The 22,373-nt window shown below is 34.8% G+C and overlaps 1 protein-coding gene and 1 long non-coding RNA gene across 5 annotated transcripts; one reads left to right on the top strand and one right to left on the bottom strand.

Annotated features, from left to right (window-relative positions):
• Nucleotides 1-1,573: 1,573 nt before the first annotated feature.
• Nucleotides 1,574-20,454, bottom strand: LOC149132049 (uncharacterized). Of its 4 annotated transcripts, none has more exons than XM_089366025.1 (6): nt 19,372-20,454; nt 11,172-11,345; nt 10,855-10,914; nt 8,414-8,770; nt 3,583-3,633; nt 1,574-2,537 (listed from the first exon to the last, which is right to left on the bottom strand). In XM_089366025.1, the coding sequence occupies exons 1-6, from the start codon at nt 20,143-20,145 to the stop codon at nt 2,400-2,402; spliced, it is 1,554 nt and encodes a 517-aa protein (XP_089222151.1). In that variant the 5' UTR covers nt 20,146-20,454; the 3' UTR covers nt 1,574-2,399. The 4 variants fall into 4 exon arrangements, with proteins under 4 accessions (XP_089222151.1, XP_089222150.1, XP_089222153.1 ...); XM_089366024.1 differs by having other exon boundaries at nt 1,574-2,563; nt 3,585-3,633; XM_089366027.1 differs by lacking the exon at nt 10,855-10,914.
• Nucleotides 20,455-20,972: 518 nt separating this feature from the next.
• Nucleotides 20,973-22,074, top strand: LOC149132048 (uncharacterized). The gene is made up of 2 exons (XR_016244987.1): nt 20,973-21,177; nt 21,297-22,074. It is a non-coding gene; the product is annotated as an uncharacterized LOC149132048 (long non-coding RNA).
• The last annotated feature ends 299 nt before the right edge of the window (nt 22,075-22,373 follow it).

Below are 22,373 nucleotides of genomic sequence, written 5' to 3'. Positions count from 1 at the left end.
ACATATGTGTGTGTGTAAATACATATATACAAACACACTTAGATTACATATTATATACTCAGTAACATATACATACATACATGTATATATATTACATATTTGATATATATATATATATATATATACAGATATACATATCTATATACACATACATGTGTACATTTTGTATATACACACATACATTATATACATATTTTGTGTGTGTGTATTTATATATATATACACAAATTTATACATTTTAAAGTATATATATATATATATATATATATATATATATATACCTATACACATATAAACAGACACACCTGTCAGATATATACATTAAATGGTATACATTCATACATATATATATATACACGCACAGACTTATACACATAGAATATAATTACACATGCACACACAAGAATCTACACTCCTAGGAAAATTGTAATTGTCGGTTCTGAGAACAGCAATGCCATTAGATATTGAGTTATGCCCCTTGACGGCAAAGGTTGCCACAGCTGGGACTTGTTTCTATTTAATGGTGAAGACCTGGGATCAAAACTTTCATTTAAAACATATGAAGGACACTACCTTTAATGTATGTAGTCCAAAACAGGTGTTGCATGTGTGTTTGTCTTTGTGTCTGTATGTGTGTGCACGTTTATTGAAACAAAAAAAAAAAAAAAAAAACTCATCTATGATCACGCCATATTTTTCTCTGGTTTGTGTTAGTTTCCCCTACTTATAAAACCTCAATTTCATTCTTGTTTGCAATCAATATGTAGAAAACAATATAGTCTTAACACAGTTATCTGCTCTTACTCAATGTCTCAAAAGATACTGATTTTGCATAAGATTGAAGTAAAACAGTAAAGTATAAATTTCAGTGATAGAACGCTTAACGGGAAAAATTTTGAAGAAACTGAAACGCATTCATTCAATAACATTTTCCTCCAAGTTTATTTGATTTTGCAGATAAAAACTTTTATTTGAAAAGTAACTATTTTCCGTTTGAAAACATCTTAAGAGTCATGACCATTCAAATGACAAACAAAACATGAATGAGAAATCCAAGACCTGTAGTATGATAAACTTATAATGGATTGGCTAGGAAATCAGAAATATGTTTACCATTGTTAAGTAGCACTTAAGGATAACAGCAATCGAATTAAAATACAAATAGGAACGAGTTTATTTTTTTTTAAAACATAAAGCCGAGATAATAGGAGCACATCTAACACTAACTAAAGACAAAGCATTTGATGACAAACTGAGAAAAGAGAAAACAGCTGCACAAGGAAAAAGACCAACTATATATATTAAGAGGCATATAAGCTACAAGTACTAGACAACACTTTAAAAGACATGTACAGACTACATTGCAAATAATCAGAGTTATATACAACAAACTTCATAATAGACAAATTTCTCAAAAAACAATTTGAAAGGAAATTATAGATTTGAAACAATATTTTAACAGAACTTTTTTGTTTTTCTTTTTCTTTTTTCATTCAGTTCTACCAGCAATATAAGCAGGGTGAACCAGACATTTCATTCTTTAGCAGAAACAGAAAACTTAGGAAAATTTTGCTTTTGTTTTTTTTTTTTTTAATTCTCCAGACAAATAGTGAAAAATTTAATTAAAAATGTAATTGAAGTAATCAGCTCTGTGTTGAAGTTTAAGTGGGAGAGAAATATTGAAACAGAATTTTTATGTTTTATATTTAAGTATTCTCTGTACAAGGAAGAGAAGTTTCTATAGAAAATCTATTTCTTGAAACAAGAAAATTAACTATTATTGTTAATAAATACAGGCATATGAAAATCCACCACTTTGAAAAGTAGTTTTCTATGAAGAAAAAAAAATGATCTAAAGGAAAAGTTACTTCTTCAAAATTTCACTTCCCTTTAGAGACATATTACTTCCCTTGAATCAAGATTTGACTTTTACATTTAATGTTGAATAAATATCAATGATAGCAAAGATTGCAGCCACGAAACATTTTTTTTTACTGCTATGTGAAGAAAGAAGATAAGAATCTATTGTTTCATCAATTTCAAAAATCGACAAATGAAATTGCCAGTTACAAAAGTGAAAGAATTTTATTAGAAATTTAGACCTAAGTTTTAAAACAAATTAGAAAAGTAGATAAATCTAATTCATGAGTGTATGACCAAGTGCACATGTGTGGAGAAATATATTATATATATATATATAAAATATATTCACACACATATATAGACAAACATCACACTGAATTAGCATTTGTAAGAAGGGATTAGCTCCACTTAAGGTGTAAATTGAAATGTGTTTTAAATATTGATGGCAATAAAAACTTCCATGAATTGACTCAAAAATTCCATTTTCCATTAAATTTTACAAGTTTAGAGAAATTAAATTGATGCAAATGATATTCTCAATAAAAGTATGTAAAAAAAAAAAAAAGCCCATAAATACAGAACAGCCATAAGATACAGATGCCAGACTTGAATTCGAGTGTAAAACACTCACTTACCTTGTTTCCCACAAAAACAACTGGCTGAGTTTTCTTTTTCTGAGAACGACACCGTAGTGGATACAATAACAAGAAGAAGAAGAAGAATTTCTTAGATTCTGATAAATATCAGTATATATATTGCAAACAGCCAAAACGATATGAAGCCAGAATACCAATGTCTTCTACATTTGAAATATATCTATCCCAAAGATAATAAATTTTACAAAACATCTAACAGATAAGATCTACCTAAATTCTCAAATAAGAAAATAATATAAAATATTTAAAAGAACAATTACAAATTGAGATTTCATAAAACATTCAGATATGCAAAATCTAAACTGGTCACAGACAAGAAATTTACACAGAACAAATAAACCAAAACAAAATTACACAACTAAGTTGTTAACTTCAAAAATAAAACTTAGATTAGGAAATCTCAAAAGAATATATGAAATCTCAGAAAAGGCATTGTCAAAATTCCATTTAGTTTTCTGCAATCGGTTTTCAAAATAATGAACTAGAATGGAAGCTATTTGCATAAAGTGAACAATTTGAATGAAAGTAAAGAAATTCAAAATACCAACACTTACTCAAAAGAATTAAAAGGGGCAGGGGGAAAAAAACCTTAAGCTTTCAACAGAATATGAATAATGGACTCATATTAGCCAATGAACTCAGAAAAGGAATTAAAAAGTTAAAAAAAAAGGAGAAAAATTATCAGCAATTTTTCAGTCCATTTAACAATGCCATTTCTAGTTTTATATACTTTTTTTGTTTTTTTCCTTCTTATTTACAACCCAACTAAGTAAAATATTTTTAAGAACTGATGTCAACATTGACCCAAACAGTTAAATGTACCAGTTATAGTTTTCTTATGTATTCCATTGGAAATAAGTTTGCAAAGAAGTAAAAATTCCATAAGAATGTAGAAAATTTTATGTGATGATATATGGTCAAAATAAATGTGTGCTTGTGTTTTTTATGAATGTCTCTAGTGCATAATTAATAACATGGCATAACAAAATTAATGAAGTTAACCAACTATAAATGTCATGCTTTTATTTAGAGTCAAGCAGAAAATGTTGGAATGTAAACTCACCATTCCTTCACCGTCATCATTGCTTTTTTTACCATGAGAGCGAGTTACATTCTGGAAGGAATAAATTTTAAGTTGATTATAATAAAGGCTTGAAATTCTGGCACAGAGCCAGCAGATTTTGAAGGGAAGGGGAAATCGATTACACTAACTTTGGTACTTGACAGATACCTATTTTATCAACCCCACTGAAAGGATGAAAGGCAAAGTCAACCTCGGTGGAATTTGAACTCAGAAGATAGATAGACAAAATGTCACTAAGCACTGTCTGGCGTGCTAACAATTCTGACTAGCTCACTGCCCTACGTTAACTTATAATAATGCATTTAATTAACAGAAGTATGTAGCTATTGCATAAACATCTTTAATAGAGTAGTTTCCATTCATAGAGGTTAGGTATCTTAAGAAATCAAGCCAATGCATTTCAGAAAGGCTATTTGTTCTTGCTATTAGAAATAACTATGGAGCAACACTCAGCAATATCACACAACATTAATTATATTCATTTGTGGTGTTTTCATTCATCTCCTTCCAATATCCTTTGATGACTTGAACCAACCTCTATGTTTCATTAAATGAAATTACATTTTCCTGAAATGTCTTGACTCCACTTTCATTAACAGCCCACCATTTGGCCAACATCATAAAATACCAAAGCACCAGTGACCACTCACATTTACCTATTCCTATTTAAATCTATCAAATGTAAATATCATTACAACATTAGTGATAAGCCAAGATCTCCTCATGCATCTGCTGCACACAGGCAATTTTACAACATAAATAGTTTTCTGAATATTTTGTAGATACTTTTCTCTGAATCAACCCCTTCATTTCTTCTTTTAAAATTACATAAACTCCAGCTATATATTCTTAACAATTGAATTCTCAATGATTTTCTAATGCAACAAATGGAAAACAAAAACAATATCAAATGGGTTTTAAACTGGACATTTCACTTCTCAAGTGTGTAAACAATACCAGGCAAAAGTGATAAAAATGATCTCTAAAGAGAGAATGCCATGGGTAATTTTAAAATATTTCTCTTCTAAATTTTCAAAAGAACCAAACCCAGTAAGACATGACTGAAGATCCACTTTATAGCAGACTATAGAACAAATATATATTAGTAACTCATTTTATAGGATAATATTTAAATTATTGACATTTCAGATTCTACCTGTAAACTACAATAGTTTTGAAACAAAATGACTATAATTATTTTATGAAACCAGTGTAAATTCACAATCATTTTAGAATTTAATTAAAACACAATTTTAGTTCAAAATATAACAAGAAAGGCTACATCTGCAACGGATGTTAAAAGTTTAGATTTTTCAAATAACTAAATTATATACAGAAGTTATTGGCTCTTTAAATTAATTCCTTGCACAGGTAAACTAAAATCAGGCCACTGTTGTCACCTTTATTAGCTTCTGTTAGTCTACTTCTACATTTCTTTAAAACACAATATTTCTCTCACAATTAAGAATATTTTACTGCCGAGCAGATGATAATCCGAAGATCACAAAAATTGTAAAAGTTTTCATTTCTCAAGAAAGCAGTAATAGGTGGTGAGCTGGCAGAAGCATTAGCATGCTGGGTGAAATGCTTAGCAGTATTTCATCTGCCGTTACGTTCTGAGTTCAAATTCCGCCAAGGTCGACTTTGCCTTTCATCCTTTCGGGATCGATAAATTAAGTACCAGTTACGGACTGGGGTCAATGTAATCGACTTAATCTCCTTGTCTGTCCTCTCTATGTTTAGCCCCTTGTTGGCAATAAAGAAATAAGAAAGCAGTAATAGGTTGAGCTAAAATTATTGTTACATAAGTTTATGGAAATTTTTTACTGCTATGGATAGGATACAGTCTTTGGTTGTGGTTACACTTTAGTTATCTGAGACTTTGTTGGGTTTCTTTGCATGTAATAATAAAAATGCAGTTGCTGGTAACAGGCTAACAATAGTGGCTAGCTATTTAGTTACTACTACAAAAAGAACAAAAACCTTTTTCATGTTATCAATAGAGCATCTTTTTGATGACCATGCTGAGTACAAGAGGGTGCTGAAAACTTCCTCCTGTATTTTTTACCAGATCGATTAATTATGATTTTATTCAACATATTCCCCACTCAAATTCACACGCTTATTGCAGCAGTCCTTCAAGTTTTCTAAGCCCTGTAACAAGAACTCAGAAGCTTGGGCCTCCAATCAGGCTTCTGTAGCAATGATCACTTTCAAATTGGAGTGAAATTTCATTCCCTTGAGATGTTTCTTCAGGAAGGAGATGATGGTCAGAGGGGGTCAAAGTCAGCAGAGTAAGGTGGATGGTCTACCAATTTGAAGCCAAAGTCGCATATTTTCTGTAGAGTTTCATATGCTTTGTGCACTGGTGCAGGACACCACAGCTCAGCTTTTCACGGTGTTACCACTTCAAAGCTGTTCATCCAACAGAGACATATAGTATTCTGCATTGATGGTGCGACCCTTTGGCAGGTATTTTACGAGGAGTACACCATCTTTGTCCCAGAATCTTTCCAGCTGACTTCTGGCACCAAAGCTTGGGACGCAATGAACTGCAGTGATGCCACTTTATTGATTGCTGCTTGGTCAGGGATCATTATGATCAAGCCAAGTTTCGCCATTGTAACTTAACAAACCATAGAATCAGCCTCTCCTGCCTTTTATGCTGTTACTCTGATGCACTTCTGGTCTGTGTTCAAGAATTTCGGCACCCATTTTGTGGAAAGCTTTCTCATGTCCAGAATGTTGTGGATGATGTGGCCAACTCCTTCACAGAAGACCCATAGTCTCAGCAATGACTTTAGCTGAAATCCAGTGGTCCTTGAGAATTACGACATTCACAGCACTAACTTTGTCCTCTGTTGTCACAAAAGTTGGCTGTCCTGAGCAGGATTCACTTGTGACTTTGAAATCGCAAGTTCAAAGTCCTGACACCCAGATTTTCCCTGTGGAGTGAGATGGGCAACCATCCTTCAAGACTTCTTACATCGTGCCACTCCTTTACCTTGCAAAAAGAGAGACTTCATGACCACCCATGCTCCAATTATATATCAAAATCTATTGCAGGAGCTGCCATCATGCAATGAATCTACAAAAAAGAGAGAGATATTGTATACCATCATGATATTTTGTACATCTCCTAAATAGTTGTCCTATCTCCCCTGTAAAGGCAACAGCTCTGCCCATTGGCAATAACCCTTCGAGCCAGGAATTTTTCAGCACTCCTTCGTACATTTGAACCTGCAACATTCAGATTACTCTTCAAATGTGATGCTTATTTATTCATATTGCTTTCAATCTAATCATGCATCATCTTGTAGCTTTGAGATTTTGATGATCTGATTGTTTATTTTTAGAATGACATTAATAGTGTGCATAGCAGAGGCCAGACATGGTCAATTTGAGTGCTAAGGAGTTAAATATTTCATGTATGCAACTAATAAAATCACAGTATATATTGGAGTGACTTTTTAAAGAGTGGACTATAAAAAGAATTTTACAATTAAATGTGTAATTATGCTTCTAGGTTTCTTGCTATCTATTGAATTTTATAGCACAGACAAAATGAATAATACTGTGGCTATATTGGTAAGAAGCTTGCTTACCAACCACATGATTCTGGGTTCAGTTCCACTGCGTGGCACCTTGGGCAAGTGCCTTCTACTATTGCCTTGGGGCCAACCAGAGCCTTGAGAGTGAATTTGGTAGACAGAAAGAAGCCCGTCATATGTATATACATGTGTGTGTGTGTGTGTGTGTGTGTGCACGCGCATATTTCTTTGCAAATCAATACTTGACAAATCATTGCTGATGCATATACGTCTCTGTACCTTAGCAGTTTGGCAAAAGAAACCGATAGAATAAGTACCAGGGTTTAAAAAATAAGCATTTGGGTGGATTTATCCAACTAAAAATTCTTCACAGCAGTGCCCCAGCATGGCTGCAGTCTTAAGATAAGTCAAGATCAGGAATGCTACATTTCAATGGCCACATTACCGATGAACACCACTGAATAATTGCTGAAGTTCAATAACATTGCCTCAATAGACATTAGCAATTTGTTCCACATAATTTAACAGGCAAGTAAAGATATGACCTGCACTAGCATACAAGATCACTAGTCCTCATTTAATTTAGACTTTTTAGGGAACTATCTGTGAAATTCCATGAGTATGAAGGAGCTATAACTACACAGCATCCATCTTGCTCGTTACTTTTATGGAGAAGAGAAATTGAGAAGTTAAAAGTTCCATGAGCTTCTATAATCATTACCATGTGCCTGGTACAGAATAACAAATATTCAACAAGCAGTCCATAAATTAAATGGAAGCTAAGTTGTTACACACCACTAACACACAACTAGCGGTCAGAGTGAGAAAGCTAAAGATTCTAGTCAAAGTGAATATATTACTGATATTGCCTCATCTATGGTCAACTGTTAACAGAACCAAGTACAAGTGGGGGCTGAAAAGGGTATTGCAGAAGGCCTGTTTGGAGGCCCGACCTTCCGAGTTCTTTTACAAGGCTTGAAAAATCTGAAGGACTGCTGCATTGAGTTTGTGAATCTGAGAAGTGAACATGCTAAATAGAATCATAACTAAATGATCCTCTTGTATCTTCTTTTACCCAAAGCTAGGAGCTTTTCAGCAACCCTCAAACATTCTCAGCCACAGAACAACACTAACAATGAAACGTGAACAGACGACCCTTCATTTGGTCATCTGCCCAGCATTATCATCATAATCAAACTGTGGCTGTAGATAACAATAAGCAATGATCACAGCATTTGGAAGAGGAGAGGAAAACCAACCTGAGGACTATTTTGCTGATTATGCTGAGGAGATTGATTCTGAAGTGGGGATGGTTGAGGAGTATGTGAACTTTGTTGCTGTTGTGATTGAGGGGACGGTTGGGACTGGGACGTTGGTTGTTGCTGCTGTTGCTGCTGCTGCTGCTGCTGCTGTTGCTGCTGCTGTTGTTGTTGTTGTTGTTGTTGTTGAGTTGATGTTGGTGGAGTGGCTAGTGGAGCTTGTGGAGAATGTCTTGGTGGAGAGGGCCCTGGAGGCTGTGGTGGTTGTTGTGGTGTAGGTTGTTGCTGATGCACCACTTGTGAAACACCCATTGATTGGTTGAAGACCATCTGATTGGGAACAAATTGACCAGGTATCTAAAATGAAACGAATACAAGAACCAATGAAACAATCTTATTTAACCATCGGCGCTTATTTAATCAATGCAGTTAACTAAGAAAATAATATATAAATTTAGTTTTGTAAGTAAGATTTCAACCAAAACAACTTAAAAGAAAACTTGCCCCTTTCACCTTACCAATAACTGGATTTACAGTGTAGAAACACTATACAGTAGTCATGACAGAGCTATTAACTATTCTTACTCTACACAATGTATGTGTGTGTGTGTGTGTGTGTGTGTGTGTGAGATAGCCAAACAGTAATGAGCCATTAGCTGACTATTACATGAATAAAGAATTAATAATTTTTTCTTTTGATAAACTACATTCAACAGAACATTCTCATCTGTATATCAAAAAACTGCCAAGTTTACTCTGCATTGCAGCTTTCCCTGTACGACAATCTTCAGACAAGGTACATTACTCTTGCTTAGTTCAACTATAAAACTAACAATTTTGTCAATATCTAACACAGAAACTATCAAGATATGTGCTAATCTAGTGGTTTCTGATAGTCTGGCACAATGAAATAGTCATGATATAATTAGGAAACACTCTACAAAGTATACTGAAGCTGACAAAAGAAAGTTTACAATATTTTTCAATAAGAAACTTCAATGATGAGCGGACAAAATGTTATCTTAAGATACAAATATGAAGCTATGTGTGTGTACCTGTATATATATATATATATATGTGTGTGTGTGTGTGTGTGTGTGTGTGTGCATATATATATATATATACGCAAAATTACTTATAAATCTGGCAAGTGAATATATTGTGAGAGTAAAAGGAGGAGGAGGGAATCGTAATTCAAGAAAATAATGTCAAATAGTAAATGTTTTCATGTAAATATGACTTTTACCAAGCAGTGTCAGATTGTTCCTACAGGCATGAGCTTGCCAGTTCTGTTGCTAAGCACACTATACTGATAAAATAATAATGAAGAAGAAATGGTATTCTACTTTAACAAGAAATAATATTGTAGATTGTTGGTGAGGCTATCATTAAAAATTTAAATGAAATTTAAACCAGATCAAGAGAAAACAGCTTCAAGACAAAAGAAATCAATAAGTCTTCAAACTGTAGCTACACTAAAAACACAATATTAGCCTTCAATAATAATACTGATTCCTGAGTCGGAGTCACTATAATATTATTTACAAATACCTTCTTGAATTTTTCCATGATGAAAAACATTTGAAACAATTTAATCTCTTCACCTTAATCCAAATACATTTAGTTGCAAAAATTTCCTACACTTTTAGAGCAATAATTTAAATTTGAGAATTTAAAATGAATATCTCTAAGCTAAAAATTGAATAAAATCTGATGATGGTAGATGTCGAAAAAAATCTAAATTTAACTGCTTTTTTTTATGATTATATCATTAACAGCACCATCACACCTTACTAGTGTTATACTTAATAGCAATAACATTTATACTCATCTAAACTCTTAAAGTGCAACTGTGGTTGTAAGGTAATAAATGTCTATGTGATTGAAAGGTGTTGGTCAATTCTAATTCCACTGCTCCCAGAAAGAAATAGCTGACAACTATTTTTAAAAAATGATAGTGGTTGTTTAACAGCCTACACAGATCAAACATTAGCAATGTCACCTACAATTAATAAGGATCTCTATCATGCGGTCAAATCTATAGATTTTGAGGGAGTATATAGTCAATGCAAGCACTTATCAGGTACTTTTGTAATCAACCTAGAACAATGATAGGCAGAACCAACATTAGCAAAACTCAGAAAGTAAAGGGGTGTAACTAAATACAACAAGGTATTTTGCCCACTCACTGCCTGAATGATTATTCAAATAATAACGTTAACCTTCATAAACCTATTGCTAAGCAAGATGAAATGAAATTGATGTTTCCCCCACTTCAATAAACCATGAACCAGTTTTCAGAAATTAAAATAGAAGATATTCTTTTATTTCGAATAGTAATTTTCAAAAAAATAATAATTAAAAACTAAAACAGCTACTAAAAATATGAACTAAAATTTTAAAATAATATGTAACTAAGTTGATAGGTATAAAAATATTACCTTGTTAACATCAACCATTCGTGGTTTACCAGGTTTATAACTGAACAAGTCACCTTGATGCTAGAAAAATAAAATTTTAAACATAAAAATTATCCGTAATCTCAACATACTGATCATGAATTAAACTAGGTACGGCATATGCACACTAAACGAGTCTCCCTTTCTTTGGAGCTAAATGTATTTCTCTTACTGAAATCTATATTTCAAAAACTATTAAAGACCAATCAAATTTTTCCGTTTTCATTTATTTAGATTGGGAAGTTTCAAGTAGAGAAGCAGGTAATTTCCATAATCATCTGCACTGAACGAAAACTTACCTGTTGTCCATAGGGCTGGCTCATTTGTCCTGAACGAACCTGTCCGGTTCCCATCATGTAACGTTGGGAATTAGGTGAAAATTGTTGATTGTTATATTGAGATGTCTGTTGAGGAAAATTAGGAATACCTGAGGCTCGTCTTTGTTGTGGCATTTCATTCATATTTCCACCTCCCTGCAAGAAAAAATAAAAGGCATCTTTTAGAATGAACTAAGACGATAAATTTTGAATTGCACCAAAACATTTTATTCTTAAACTATGTAGTTTTAAATCGTGAAGACCATTCAAAGAATATACTAAAATCTTCTTTAGATTAATTATGAAAGCTAAACAAAATACCAGATCGTCTACACTATGTATAAAATAGATAAAGAGCTAAAACAAAACATTATAAATACTCTTCGGAGTTCCGATTGCAATTGGTATTTTATAGATATTAAATTTAGATTGAAAAACAACTTAGAGATAACTGTAAGAGTAAAACTAGAAACATGAAATGTATATTTAACTTAATTTTTTTTTATAAAGACTCACATCTAAATGTTAACATTTCAGACAATATGCCATGTTTGTTTTTGTGTTACAATTACTATTATCGTTGTTTTTTAAACATGAATCTGCTTTACAGACCCAACTAATTCATGGACAGGAAAGATATTATTTTATGCACACAATATACAACATTAGATACTAACTTGTAAACATTTGCCCTCAGAATATGCAAGTGTCACTAGTGAAAGGAAACGAACCAAGAGGGATGAGAGAAAATGCGATATCAATATTGACATCTGAGAATTTGGACAAACAAAAATGCTACGACAATACACACCCCCGAGTCAACAGGCCAAAACAACTAAGATGCTGGCTAGCAAGTGGGATATTCAAGACCTCTCTATACACTGTGTAATATAGTCTACAGTCGCTAAAGGAACCAAACGGCATTCAAGAGACAAGCAAGAATAGAACTTTGAAGATATAAAGATAATTGTAAAGACACTGGTTTTATTGATGTAAATAAGTAGAGTTACAAGTACGGAATAATGAACATTCTTTTAAATTATTTTAATGAATAATGGAATTCTCTTCTTAGACAGGTCACATACAAAAGCACTCAGATATTCAAAAGATAGGAAATTTCCATAAGTCTATAGTAATTTTTCTTTATTACATTAGCACCAATAACTAGAAAGCCTCTAAGCCTGGCTATGTAACTATTTCACAACACGCTATTAAAAATATCACTAGCCTCAATGCAAATTCTTTTTTTTTTAATCTTAAGTTATACAAAACAAAAAACACAGACTGTTGCGAAACCAAATAGATAATTAACAATTTACATAAGCTACATAAACAAAAACACAAGCCCTGTCTATCTAGGTTATCACCTAAAACACTGTAGTTCAAACAATCTTTATAGACTTATTTACGCTAAGCCCTGTGTAAAAGCAAATACTTCTCACTTTGGAGTTCTACTGTTAAGAAATGTTGACAAATGAAAATCAAAAACACAACTCGACTACATAGCAATTTTCTAGTATATTGGTGATATCAAACAGTGGTGATATTTATTTACAAATTGTTTGAATGCTGTATAAAATTGCTACATGAAGTAGCTTGCACAGCTCCAATCATCATGTGATCTCCGCAACAATGGTTTAAATGGGCATGTCCGACTATATGTATAATTTGCTGGTAATAAGGACACACACACACGATTATCTTGGGTATGAAAGCGAAAGAAATTAACAGAGTCTCATATATCCATTAAATAAAAATACAGTAAATCCTTACCAAGCCAAACTAGATGAATAATAATATGGTGTGATAAGTGAGTGACAATAAACTGACCAAAGAAACAACCGAAACCAACAGATACCAACTCCAAATGAAAAACAAGGGAGACAACCAGTTTCGACCACGTAAAAAGTAACAATTAAAAATCTAAATTGTACAACGAATCAAAACAGTCAGGTTCCAAAAGCTTTATTAAACAATTATTATATAAAATAGTAAACAGATGCAACCGTTTCGATAACACACCACCATCACCTTACCATATCTCTATACAGCAATTGTGATGTCAAAACCAGATTTTAAATATTACTTATGACAGTAAATCTGTATTTTTACAATCTAAATTGATCGATTCATATAAAGTTAAATAAAAACTTTATAAATAATTACTCAGAATGATTAAGAAAAGTAAATTAAAGCGGAGTGACGTAAAGACGAGCCATGTTTTACTACCACCCCACACTTCCGGATGTCATGTAGCCAGAGAATTAGACTTTATTTTGATGAAATCTGGTCAAATCCACAGGGTGTAAATTGGGGACTGTCCTGAATCTTGGGTTTTTAGAGAGAAAATTAGTTGGGCCTGACCATGCCTTTTGAAAATATAAGGGAAACAACTCGAAACTACTCCAAAAGCTTGCAAGGTCAATTGACAGAATCACAAACACTACATTAATAAAATGGCTATTACTCCTTTCAAATCAATAGTATTATTCTTACTATTCACAACACTAACATAAATATCACCATTAACAATACGGTGGTGTCTTGAACAGTAGATTAGAAAACTAAACAACGAAATAGAACGATCGAAACACCACCGTCTTTAGAAGGATTTTAACACGTTTCTTTGTTTCACGAACACGCATACACATCCATACAAATTAGACATACACATCACTACTCCTCGTTCATTGTCAGAACTGGTTTTGAATTTAAAGTAATGAAAACATAAATGTATATCATTTTCCAACATTAATTCACTCACAGTGGCAAAACAGAAAATACATCATTAAACTAAAAAAAAAACAAGGAAATTAATTCATAAATGTACGTCATGAAAAAAAATCGAGCGACAAAATGGTTTCCGTTTAAAAGAAATGTTACGAGAATGCGTTTATAATGTTTCAAATAGGTTCCAAGTGAGGAATTGTCGGTTATTATCGGTTAAAAGTACAGGAAGCCGTTGATTAATAAGTCACTGAGGTAGATAAGAGAGATGTGGGGGAAAATGAGACAAAAAGATTGCAGTTACGGTAATTTTTTTTTAATCTGGTTTTTATTTCCAAAATAGACATAAACACTGAGAGACAAAATTAAGACGAGATTCGTACTTAATAAAAGTATAGGTATGGAAAGAAATAAGGCTTGAATGGTTATAAGCAAGCCATAAGTACAAAGGGAAGATAGAGGGGGAGGTGGTAGAGAGAAAATAGTCGTCGACGGAGCTGGGATGTGAACTAGAAACAGCTTTTGACTCATTTCATTGAAACTAACCTAAAGGTGGTGACCATAACGGTAAATCACTTAATAAGTTTATAATACATACTGAAATATCAGTACAAAATGTACACACATTTATATTTCAGCATTTGAGCTGTGAACACAAAACAGTGAACAGAGACATGTTGGAGAGAAAGGGAAGGAGTCTCAAGACTTATGAAGAGAGGAGGTACAGGAGGAGGAGACAGAGAAAGAGAGAGAGGAGGCGAAGAGAAGAAAGAAAATCTATGTTGTTTAAATAAAATAAACTTTAATAGTAATTTATTAACGAAAATTGTCCAACGGTAACTAGTAAGTTATTGAAAATATATAAAACTGCAGCCGGTTGATGTGAAGAGAAAGCAGTAGTGCTGAGCAAGAAAGCAAGACTTAATATAGAGCGACCCAGATCGTTGGTGGAAATAGGAAAAGTATGAGTAATGGCTCTGTGAATGAGGAATAGAGAGAAGCGAATGGCTTGTGTCTAACTATTTGAATAGGGTTGAAATTTCCTGCTCAGATAAGATAGCTAAACCAAACAAAAATATATTTATTATATTATTTGGGACGGGAAACGAAAGTGGCACGAAAGAAAAGTAGACGATATTACACATTTATTACATGGTCGATGATGGCGACAAGAGCCAACCATACAAGGATGGAGGGGGGGTATACATGGCTTGCCGAGAGACGAGACGAGACGGGGTGGAAATGATTATCATTATTAACGTTCTCATGATTTTATTTATCATCACGAAAAGCAACAAAATAAAACCCAACAAAAACAATGCTACCAACTGTTACCTATTAAGCCATCCTTTTGGATGGATGTTGTTGGGTGCACGTGTGCTAGCGTTAAGTCTGAACAGCAATTATTAAAACTTCATTCCCTAGCCTCCTATATTATTACCATGTCCTCTTCTAGAATAAAGGGGGTTGCTTCAGTTATAGCAGCCAAAACCTGACTGTCGTGGATAGGTTTTGTAGACACGAAACAGGACGTGCTTCTCGGGGTTTCATTCTACAAATGAAACCTTCATTAAAAATAATTATACTTATAGAAAACTTAATTGGGATCTTTAACACACAGCTATTCCATTTAATACAGAACTATTTCTATTTAATAACGATCAAAGATATTAGAAATAATTTATTATTTTTATAGCCTGCTACAACATCTCTCAACAGCGTCGAGAAGTTTGCTTCTTCTCATTCATCCAGTTCAACCAGCTCAGCTAGTCGCAGCAGCTCAACCAAGTAGCAGTTATGGCGATGCACTACTCCACAGACAGAGATCGTTCTCTATCGATAATACACTGTACTGCTACTAGTAACAACAACAACAACAACAACAAACGTCGAAAACTGTGGCCTACTGAAGCCACAACAATCCCAATAGAAAAAGGGGAATACATTTGGGTAATTAATTAATATGAGTAGTGGCGACCTTAAGCAATACGAAAAAAGAGGAGATATACGAGGTAGAGCCGGTATAGACCAGAGGCTGTGTTTATTTGTATTTCCCATACATTAATGTAATTTGAATCACCAGTCATAGCTTCTCTTGCCCCATGCTAACATTAGTCTAACATTATCTTAACAGCTTTATAGTGAATAAAATATAAATATGGGAAACACAAAACAGACTGTTCTAACATTTCCTGCTCATACTGTGTGAGTGTGTGTGCCTGTGTGAGAGACACTGAGAAAGATTATAATGTGGAGACTGAAATATTTATTAACAATTCTGTAAAATGGAGGGTGAAGTGTATGTTAAGAAAAGGAGACTGTAAAAAAGGCCATCTACAGCAGCCATGGCAAATACAAACTTTGGGGACTTAATACTACAGGAGATATTGAGATGTTCATGCTTTTCCATAAGAACCTTAGTTGATAATAATGAATGATTTCAAATTAAATATTTCCATTGAGGACATATTTATACAGCACACAGCAACACTAATGTATAGTCAATTAAAATGATTGAAGTGATAAAGCAACCCAGAAAGAGAGGATAACATCTTTAAAAAAAAAGACTAAGTTGATAGTAGCAGATGAATAAGATATTTTCTCTGCTCTGTATATTGTTGTTGTTGTTGTTGCTGTACTATGATGAAAGTGTATGGAGACTGGAGCAGGTGGGAGTGGTAGGTAAGAATAGTTTGGATGACAGCAGCAGCAATTGGCCCTGACATCTGAATGAATAACTTAGGTGAAGGTGAGAAAAAAGCACATGGCTAATCAACATAAGGATGAAGCCAAGTAAACAAATAACAAAAAAAAAAAAATTATAGATATATAAATATATACATGTACATACATACACACACACACTCACGCACACATGTATACGTGCAGATGTCTACTACTTCCTGTATAAGGCTGTGTGACTAACCAAGCAGAGTGTGCAAAAAAAAAAGAACCAAGATTAAAAGTGAAACAATAAAATACAACTTAACAAGATAACAATAATAATAAACAATAACAATCAGTGATTGTATCATTTTTATAGTTCATCGTTGTTATAGTTGTCATCTAGGAACAGTTAGCTGTATAACTGTCTTGCTCTGTAGAAAGACATTTTAAAGCTGTTAGGAAGAGCTGTTTCAAATAAGGTTGGATGAGACAAGACTCAAGAGGAGAGAGAGGAAGTTTCAGTTGGAGATTTTTATGGTGTTTATTAAATATACAAACAACAACAAATAAGACTCCAAAAGCCATATACTGTAAACAAGCTAGAAATATTAGTTTCTAGAAAAGATAAGATCCACATCTATGGGTGGAAGGGAGTGGAGAAGTGACAGCTAACTACCCTAATGTTTGACGGAGGAAGGAAGATTAAAGGGTCGGGTGGGGGAGGTGAGAGAGGAGGGAAGTGTAGGTAAATAAATAAGTAAAGGGTGGTGGTGATGATGATGATGGAGACAGGCAGATTAATTGATTAGATGACAAAAAACAGCAACCAATCATGTGAAGCTATTGCTATGAACACCCCAGCTGTCTTTCAAAGATACCAGTTTGCCACCAAATTCAAAATAACCGATGGCGCAATGCTACCTTTGCTCGGTTCAATACCATCCCAACGCGACGAAGAACAGAAGGGCATCAAGACCATTGCTCAATCAATATGGAGAACCAAGGCAGGAGCAGGCAAAGAACTCGAGCCATTGTGATGAAGGACCCCAGCTTTCTTAGATACAAACTCTCGACATCTATAGCTTCGCAGGACAGGGACAGAGATGGGAAAATATCTATTTACAGGGGGGAAAAGGGAGAAAAACTGTTAGAAAAAGGACAGACTTCAGGAGGAGGAGGGGGGAAGGAGGAAAGATAGAGAAAAAGTAACAAGGAATGTACTGTGAGAGAGGAACAGATTGATAAGAGAAATGGAAAGAAAACGGGGGGGAAACTGAGAAAGGTGAGAGAAGAGTGATAAAAAGACAAACACGAAGGCAAGAAACGGGGTATCTTTCGTTTTAAGGACTTCAGCTGTCGTCGTCGTGTTCACAAAGACAATATTATTTATGGCCTTCATCTATCTCAAGTCGACATAGCCTCTGATGATCTAATACATTTTGTGGAGGTTTGGATTTTACGTACCTAAAACGAAAGACCCCCATGAAACGCATAGGGAGAAGGCAAACGAGTTAGATGAGAGAACAGAAAGGGACAGACTGACAAGAGAGATAGAAATAACTGCTAAATGAGAGAAGAGGAAGGTTTGGGAGAAAGAGAGAGAGAGAGAAAAGAGTTATACAAACAAGCAATGAGGGAGAGGAGAAAGAGGGGGTGGGAGACATTAAGATACAAGAGAAAGAGAAGAGGCAGACGAAAAGGACAGGGGACAGAGAGAAAGGGGGGGAGGAGAGGATTCAGGGAGGATACAGAAAGGAAGAGAGAGAGACGGACAGAATGGAAAGAAGAATGCGACACACAGACAAGAGAAAACGAGAGATAGAGAGACAGTGGAAGAAAGAGAAAGGAAGAGAAGACAATGTGAGAGTGAGATCGAGATAGGTTAGAGTAAAAAGAGGGAGGGGGAGAGAAAGAATGGAGAGAGAGACAAAGAAAGATTGAAACGGAGAGGGGGGAGATCAATAAGAGAGGGGGTGGGAGGGGGTAGGAAATAAGCTTTCATTTAGCTTTTTCTCCCCCCCCCCGTTTGCAAAATCAACAACACAAATAAACAAACAATTGTAAATAAACTTTCATCATCATCATCGGCAAGAGAGCAACATGATTATGTATCTACCTCATGATTCATTGTGGAAAAAAAAGGTAGGCTTTTATGAAGGGGGGAAAGTAAACAAAATCACAAGATAAGAGGACTCGGTGAGGGGGGAGGTTACTAGGTCCCTGAATTTTAGTAGAAAATGCTCAATAGTCAGAGAGGTGGTGGAAAGAATAATAATGATGATAATAATAATAATTCGATAATAATAATAATAATAATAATAAACAAACCTAATCAGATATGTAAATAAATACAGAAATATTTTTAATTTTCCATACCGTATTTACCTCACGCAAATGTGGATAGATTGGTCGACTTTTTCAGAAATAGATGTATGGTACAAACTATAAAATGACTAACGCTGTTGACTATACAATATATATAAATAAATATTTCACAAAATATACCAACATATCGTCAACAAGTGGTAGCATATTATACATATATACATATATATTTTTATATATATATATGTATATACTTACATATATATATATATATATATATACTTATGTATATATAATGAGAGAAAAGGAACATTGTAGATTTAGATACATAAATATTATAGTGTAACATAAATACATAGAAATGAAAACATGGCAAACAGACGGGTATAATATCTGGGAGAGAAAATGTGACATGTATTAAGGTATGAAAGGGGCTGGAGATGTGGATAAAATGAGTGGATACCTGATTTCGGAAAGCTTGGCAGCCGGATATGGCCCCCTGAGTCTGTGGGAACGCGTTTATAGCTCCTCGTTGATGGGGACTCCATGCCTGTTGCATAGGGTAACCAGCCACACTGCCCATGTCAGCAGGGACTTTTTGAGAACCTCCGTATTCTGAGTAGTTATTCGGATATCTCTGAGCCGAATTCGGAGATTGTAAAAGCTGATTAAGGGTCGGTGTTGGTCCGCTCTGTTGAGATATGCTTTGACCAGACATTAATCTTGTCGAGGCAGGATTATATGAAGGGGGCATCATTCCCATACCAGATGTCCCCATTCCTGGTCGCATCGGATTCATTCCAGGTTTTGGACCTCCAGGAAATCCAGGCCGAACATGAGTTGGTAAATACTGTCCATGATATTGCGAGGTTTGGTTTGAAAACTCCGAACTTCCTGGCATAGACATAGCGCCATGTTGATCTCCCATGCTGTAATTTCCCCTACCGTACATACCGAATCCAGGTATTTGTGTAGGATGAATATTTTCATTCATTCTTGCATAACTATCTGAACTCACACCTCCATCTCCCGAATTCTGTGGATAATTGTTGGATTCGGAATTGACGTGAGTAGAGTCCAAAGAAGCTGTATAATCATTTTGCTCTGAGTTCATGTTTTGCTGGCCACCATCTTGAAAAGAGTCCATTGTGTTCGAATCTGAGACTTGACTCGGTGATCGTAGCTTCGTAGTAGTAACAGCACGATCTAATCCATCTTCAGAGTTAATATTTTCCATCTCAGATCACTAATCCACTCTCATGTACTTCCAGGTGACTTAAATTCTTCGAATTTCTTCTGCCTTTCGGCCACAGTGACAGGTAGCCCAGGCATAATGCAAAGCACACACCCTGTGAGAAAAATCTGTAGAACGACCTCTAGTCGACATCCAAAGAGTATCCAAATGTTATAAAACCTCTCCGACCTGTCTTCAGACTTTCGACACACGTGTTTTGTGATGGGGTAAAAGGATGCAGTTGGGGGAAAAGTTAGTCGGCTGGCAGCATGGTCTTATCATACACACAGCTATTATATGGCACACTTCAATAAGCGGGAATATCTCCAGCATTTAACGAGCAGATTCATACGCAATAAGCTTTTTTTTATGTAGGTCCATAATACGTCCTTTACGGTGGCATGAGAATATTTCGGACCATGGTAATACGCCAAAGGGTTTTCCTCACCCAAAACACATGTTATCAACGAGTAATAATGATTCCAACAAATTCGGGAATTCTTTTCGCAATAGTGTTCCCTGAGCGCAAGAACAAAAATCTGGGTTGTGACACGTCTAAGGCATTCTTTTCAAATCTGGCGTTTCAATTAGCTGATGCTAGTGCCTCCCTCCACAAAACCAGATCATTAAACTGAAATATTGTCGAGAAATTCGAGCATATCGTATCCATCACGAAAGCATGCGATACAAGATGAACATTTTAGACATTTATTATTTACAATAAAACAACTAGATATGTCGAGAGTGTTGTGTAAAAATTGATTTTTCTTTCTCCGTTACGGAGGAGTAAAATCTACCAGCTCATATTTGCTGAAGGGCTTTCGCACTGACGTCAGCAGTGGGCCAAGTCTGATATTATTGAGCACGCAATTATGTTTATTCACTTTTTTCCTCTACGACAACCAGTCCTACATGCTTGGCCTGCCTTCGCTGCTTACTGAGAATATTACATAGATCTGTTGTATTTATATATTTCTCTTTTAGAAACAAGCGGAAAAAAAGCTAACAAAAGCCACCAAGCTGTAGAAGTTAATGGTATATATTGCAGATGAAGGAAATATCAACTGAAGAAAAAGAACAGTTTTTGATTGTTTTGCTATGATTATTATTACTACTATTATTATTATTATATTTTCTCTCTCTCTCTGTTTCAGATTGGTGGAGATAAAGCAATATAGTAGCTGAAGTGAGTGAGACGTCGGCTGTTCCCGTTATAACGCATCCTCCCGCCGCTATCGTTACCACCAACACCACTACTGCAGCAGCAGTCGATGGAGTGACAGGAAGAGAGAAAGAAAGGCAGAGAAGTAGTAGTATCGAACACACAGACACAGAAAATCGAACAAGAGAGAGAGAGAGAGAAAGAAAGAAAGACAGAGAGACAAGACTTCCCAAACAGGTTTCTAGGACTCTAGTTCAGGGGGAGACAACTGCCACCATCACAGCTGCCCTTGTCACGATGTTCTATTAGCATTTACCACATAGCAGCTATTTGGTGTGGTTGTTGTTGTTGTAGTTGTTGTGTAGCCAGTACTGTAAAGTAGTCCGCGACCCGGTTTCGATCTCCGGTTGTAGTAGTTTTCGTTTCACTTATGGCTTTGGAAGTAAAAAAAAAAGAAAGCAAAACAAACAAAGGCATGAATGTCATCTTATTTTATTTTTCAACTCCACCCGCCCCCTTAAAACTAAAAAAAAAACATGTCAATATAAGAAATTAAATTGCTGTCGTTGTTGTGACTACATTATTAACGGAGATGGTATTGTTGTTTTCTAATAGTAGTAGTAGTGGTGGAGGTGGTGGTAGTGTATACGGCCGAACTCGAGGATCTAATGTAGTGCCTCACTGCTCTGTTCAAATCAAGCCTGCTGTTTTTTTTGTTTTTTTTTCAGCCTTCCTCCGTGTCTCTGAAAATAAACACCAGTAATATACTATAGTTTATTCTTTCTATTCAATATAGCTCCCACCACCATATTTCCTTGCTCGTTTACAAAATAGTACCACAAATCCAGTTTCAATTTATAGTTGGAACGTTATTGGCTGATGCCCATTGGAGATGCATGAACGTTACTACATAACTACCATCCTTCCCTATAAATAAAAAAAATGTTTGTGATTAATTCGTGCCCGGCCGGCACCCTAGATACACACTAACTCTCTCTCCCTCTCTCTCTCTATATATATATATATACACGCACGTATGTATATATATACAGCACATTCACGCTCTCAT

Source organism: Octopus bimaculoides, chromosome 18 (assembly GCF_046866305.1).
Source record: "Octopus bimaculoides isolate indiv1 chromosome 18, ASM4686630v1, whole genome shotgun sequence".
NCBI lineage: Eukaryota > Metazoa > Mollusca > Cephalopoda > Octopoda > Octopodidae > Octopus > Octopus bimaculoides.
The sequence above is the reverse complement of the archived record's forward strand: the minus strand, read 5'-3'. Positions and strand labels throughout refer to the sequence as shown.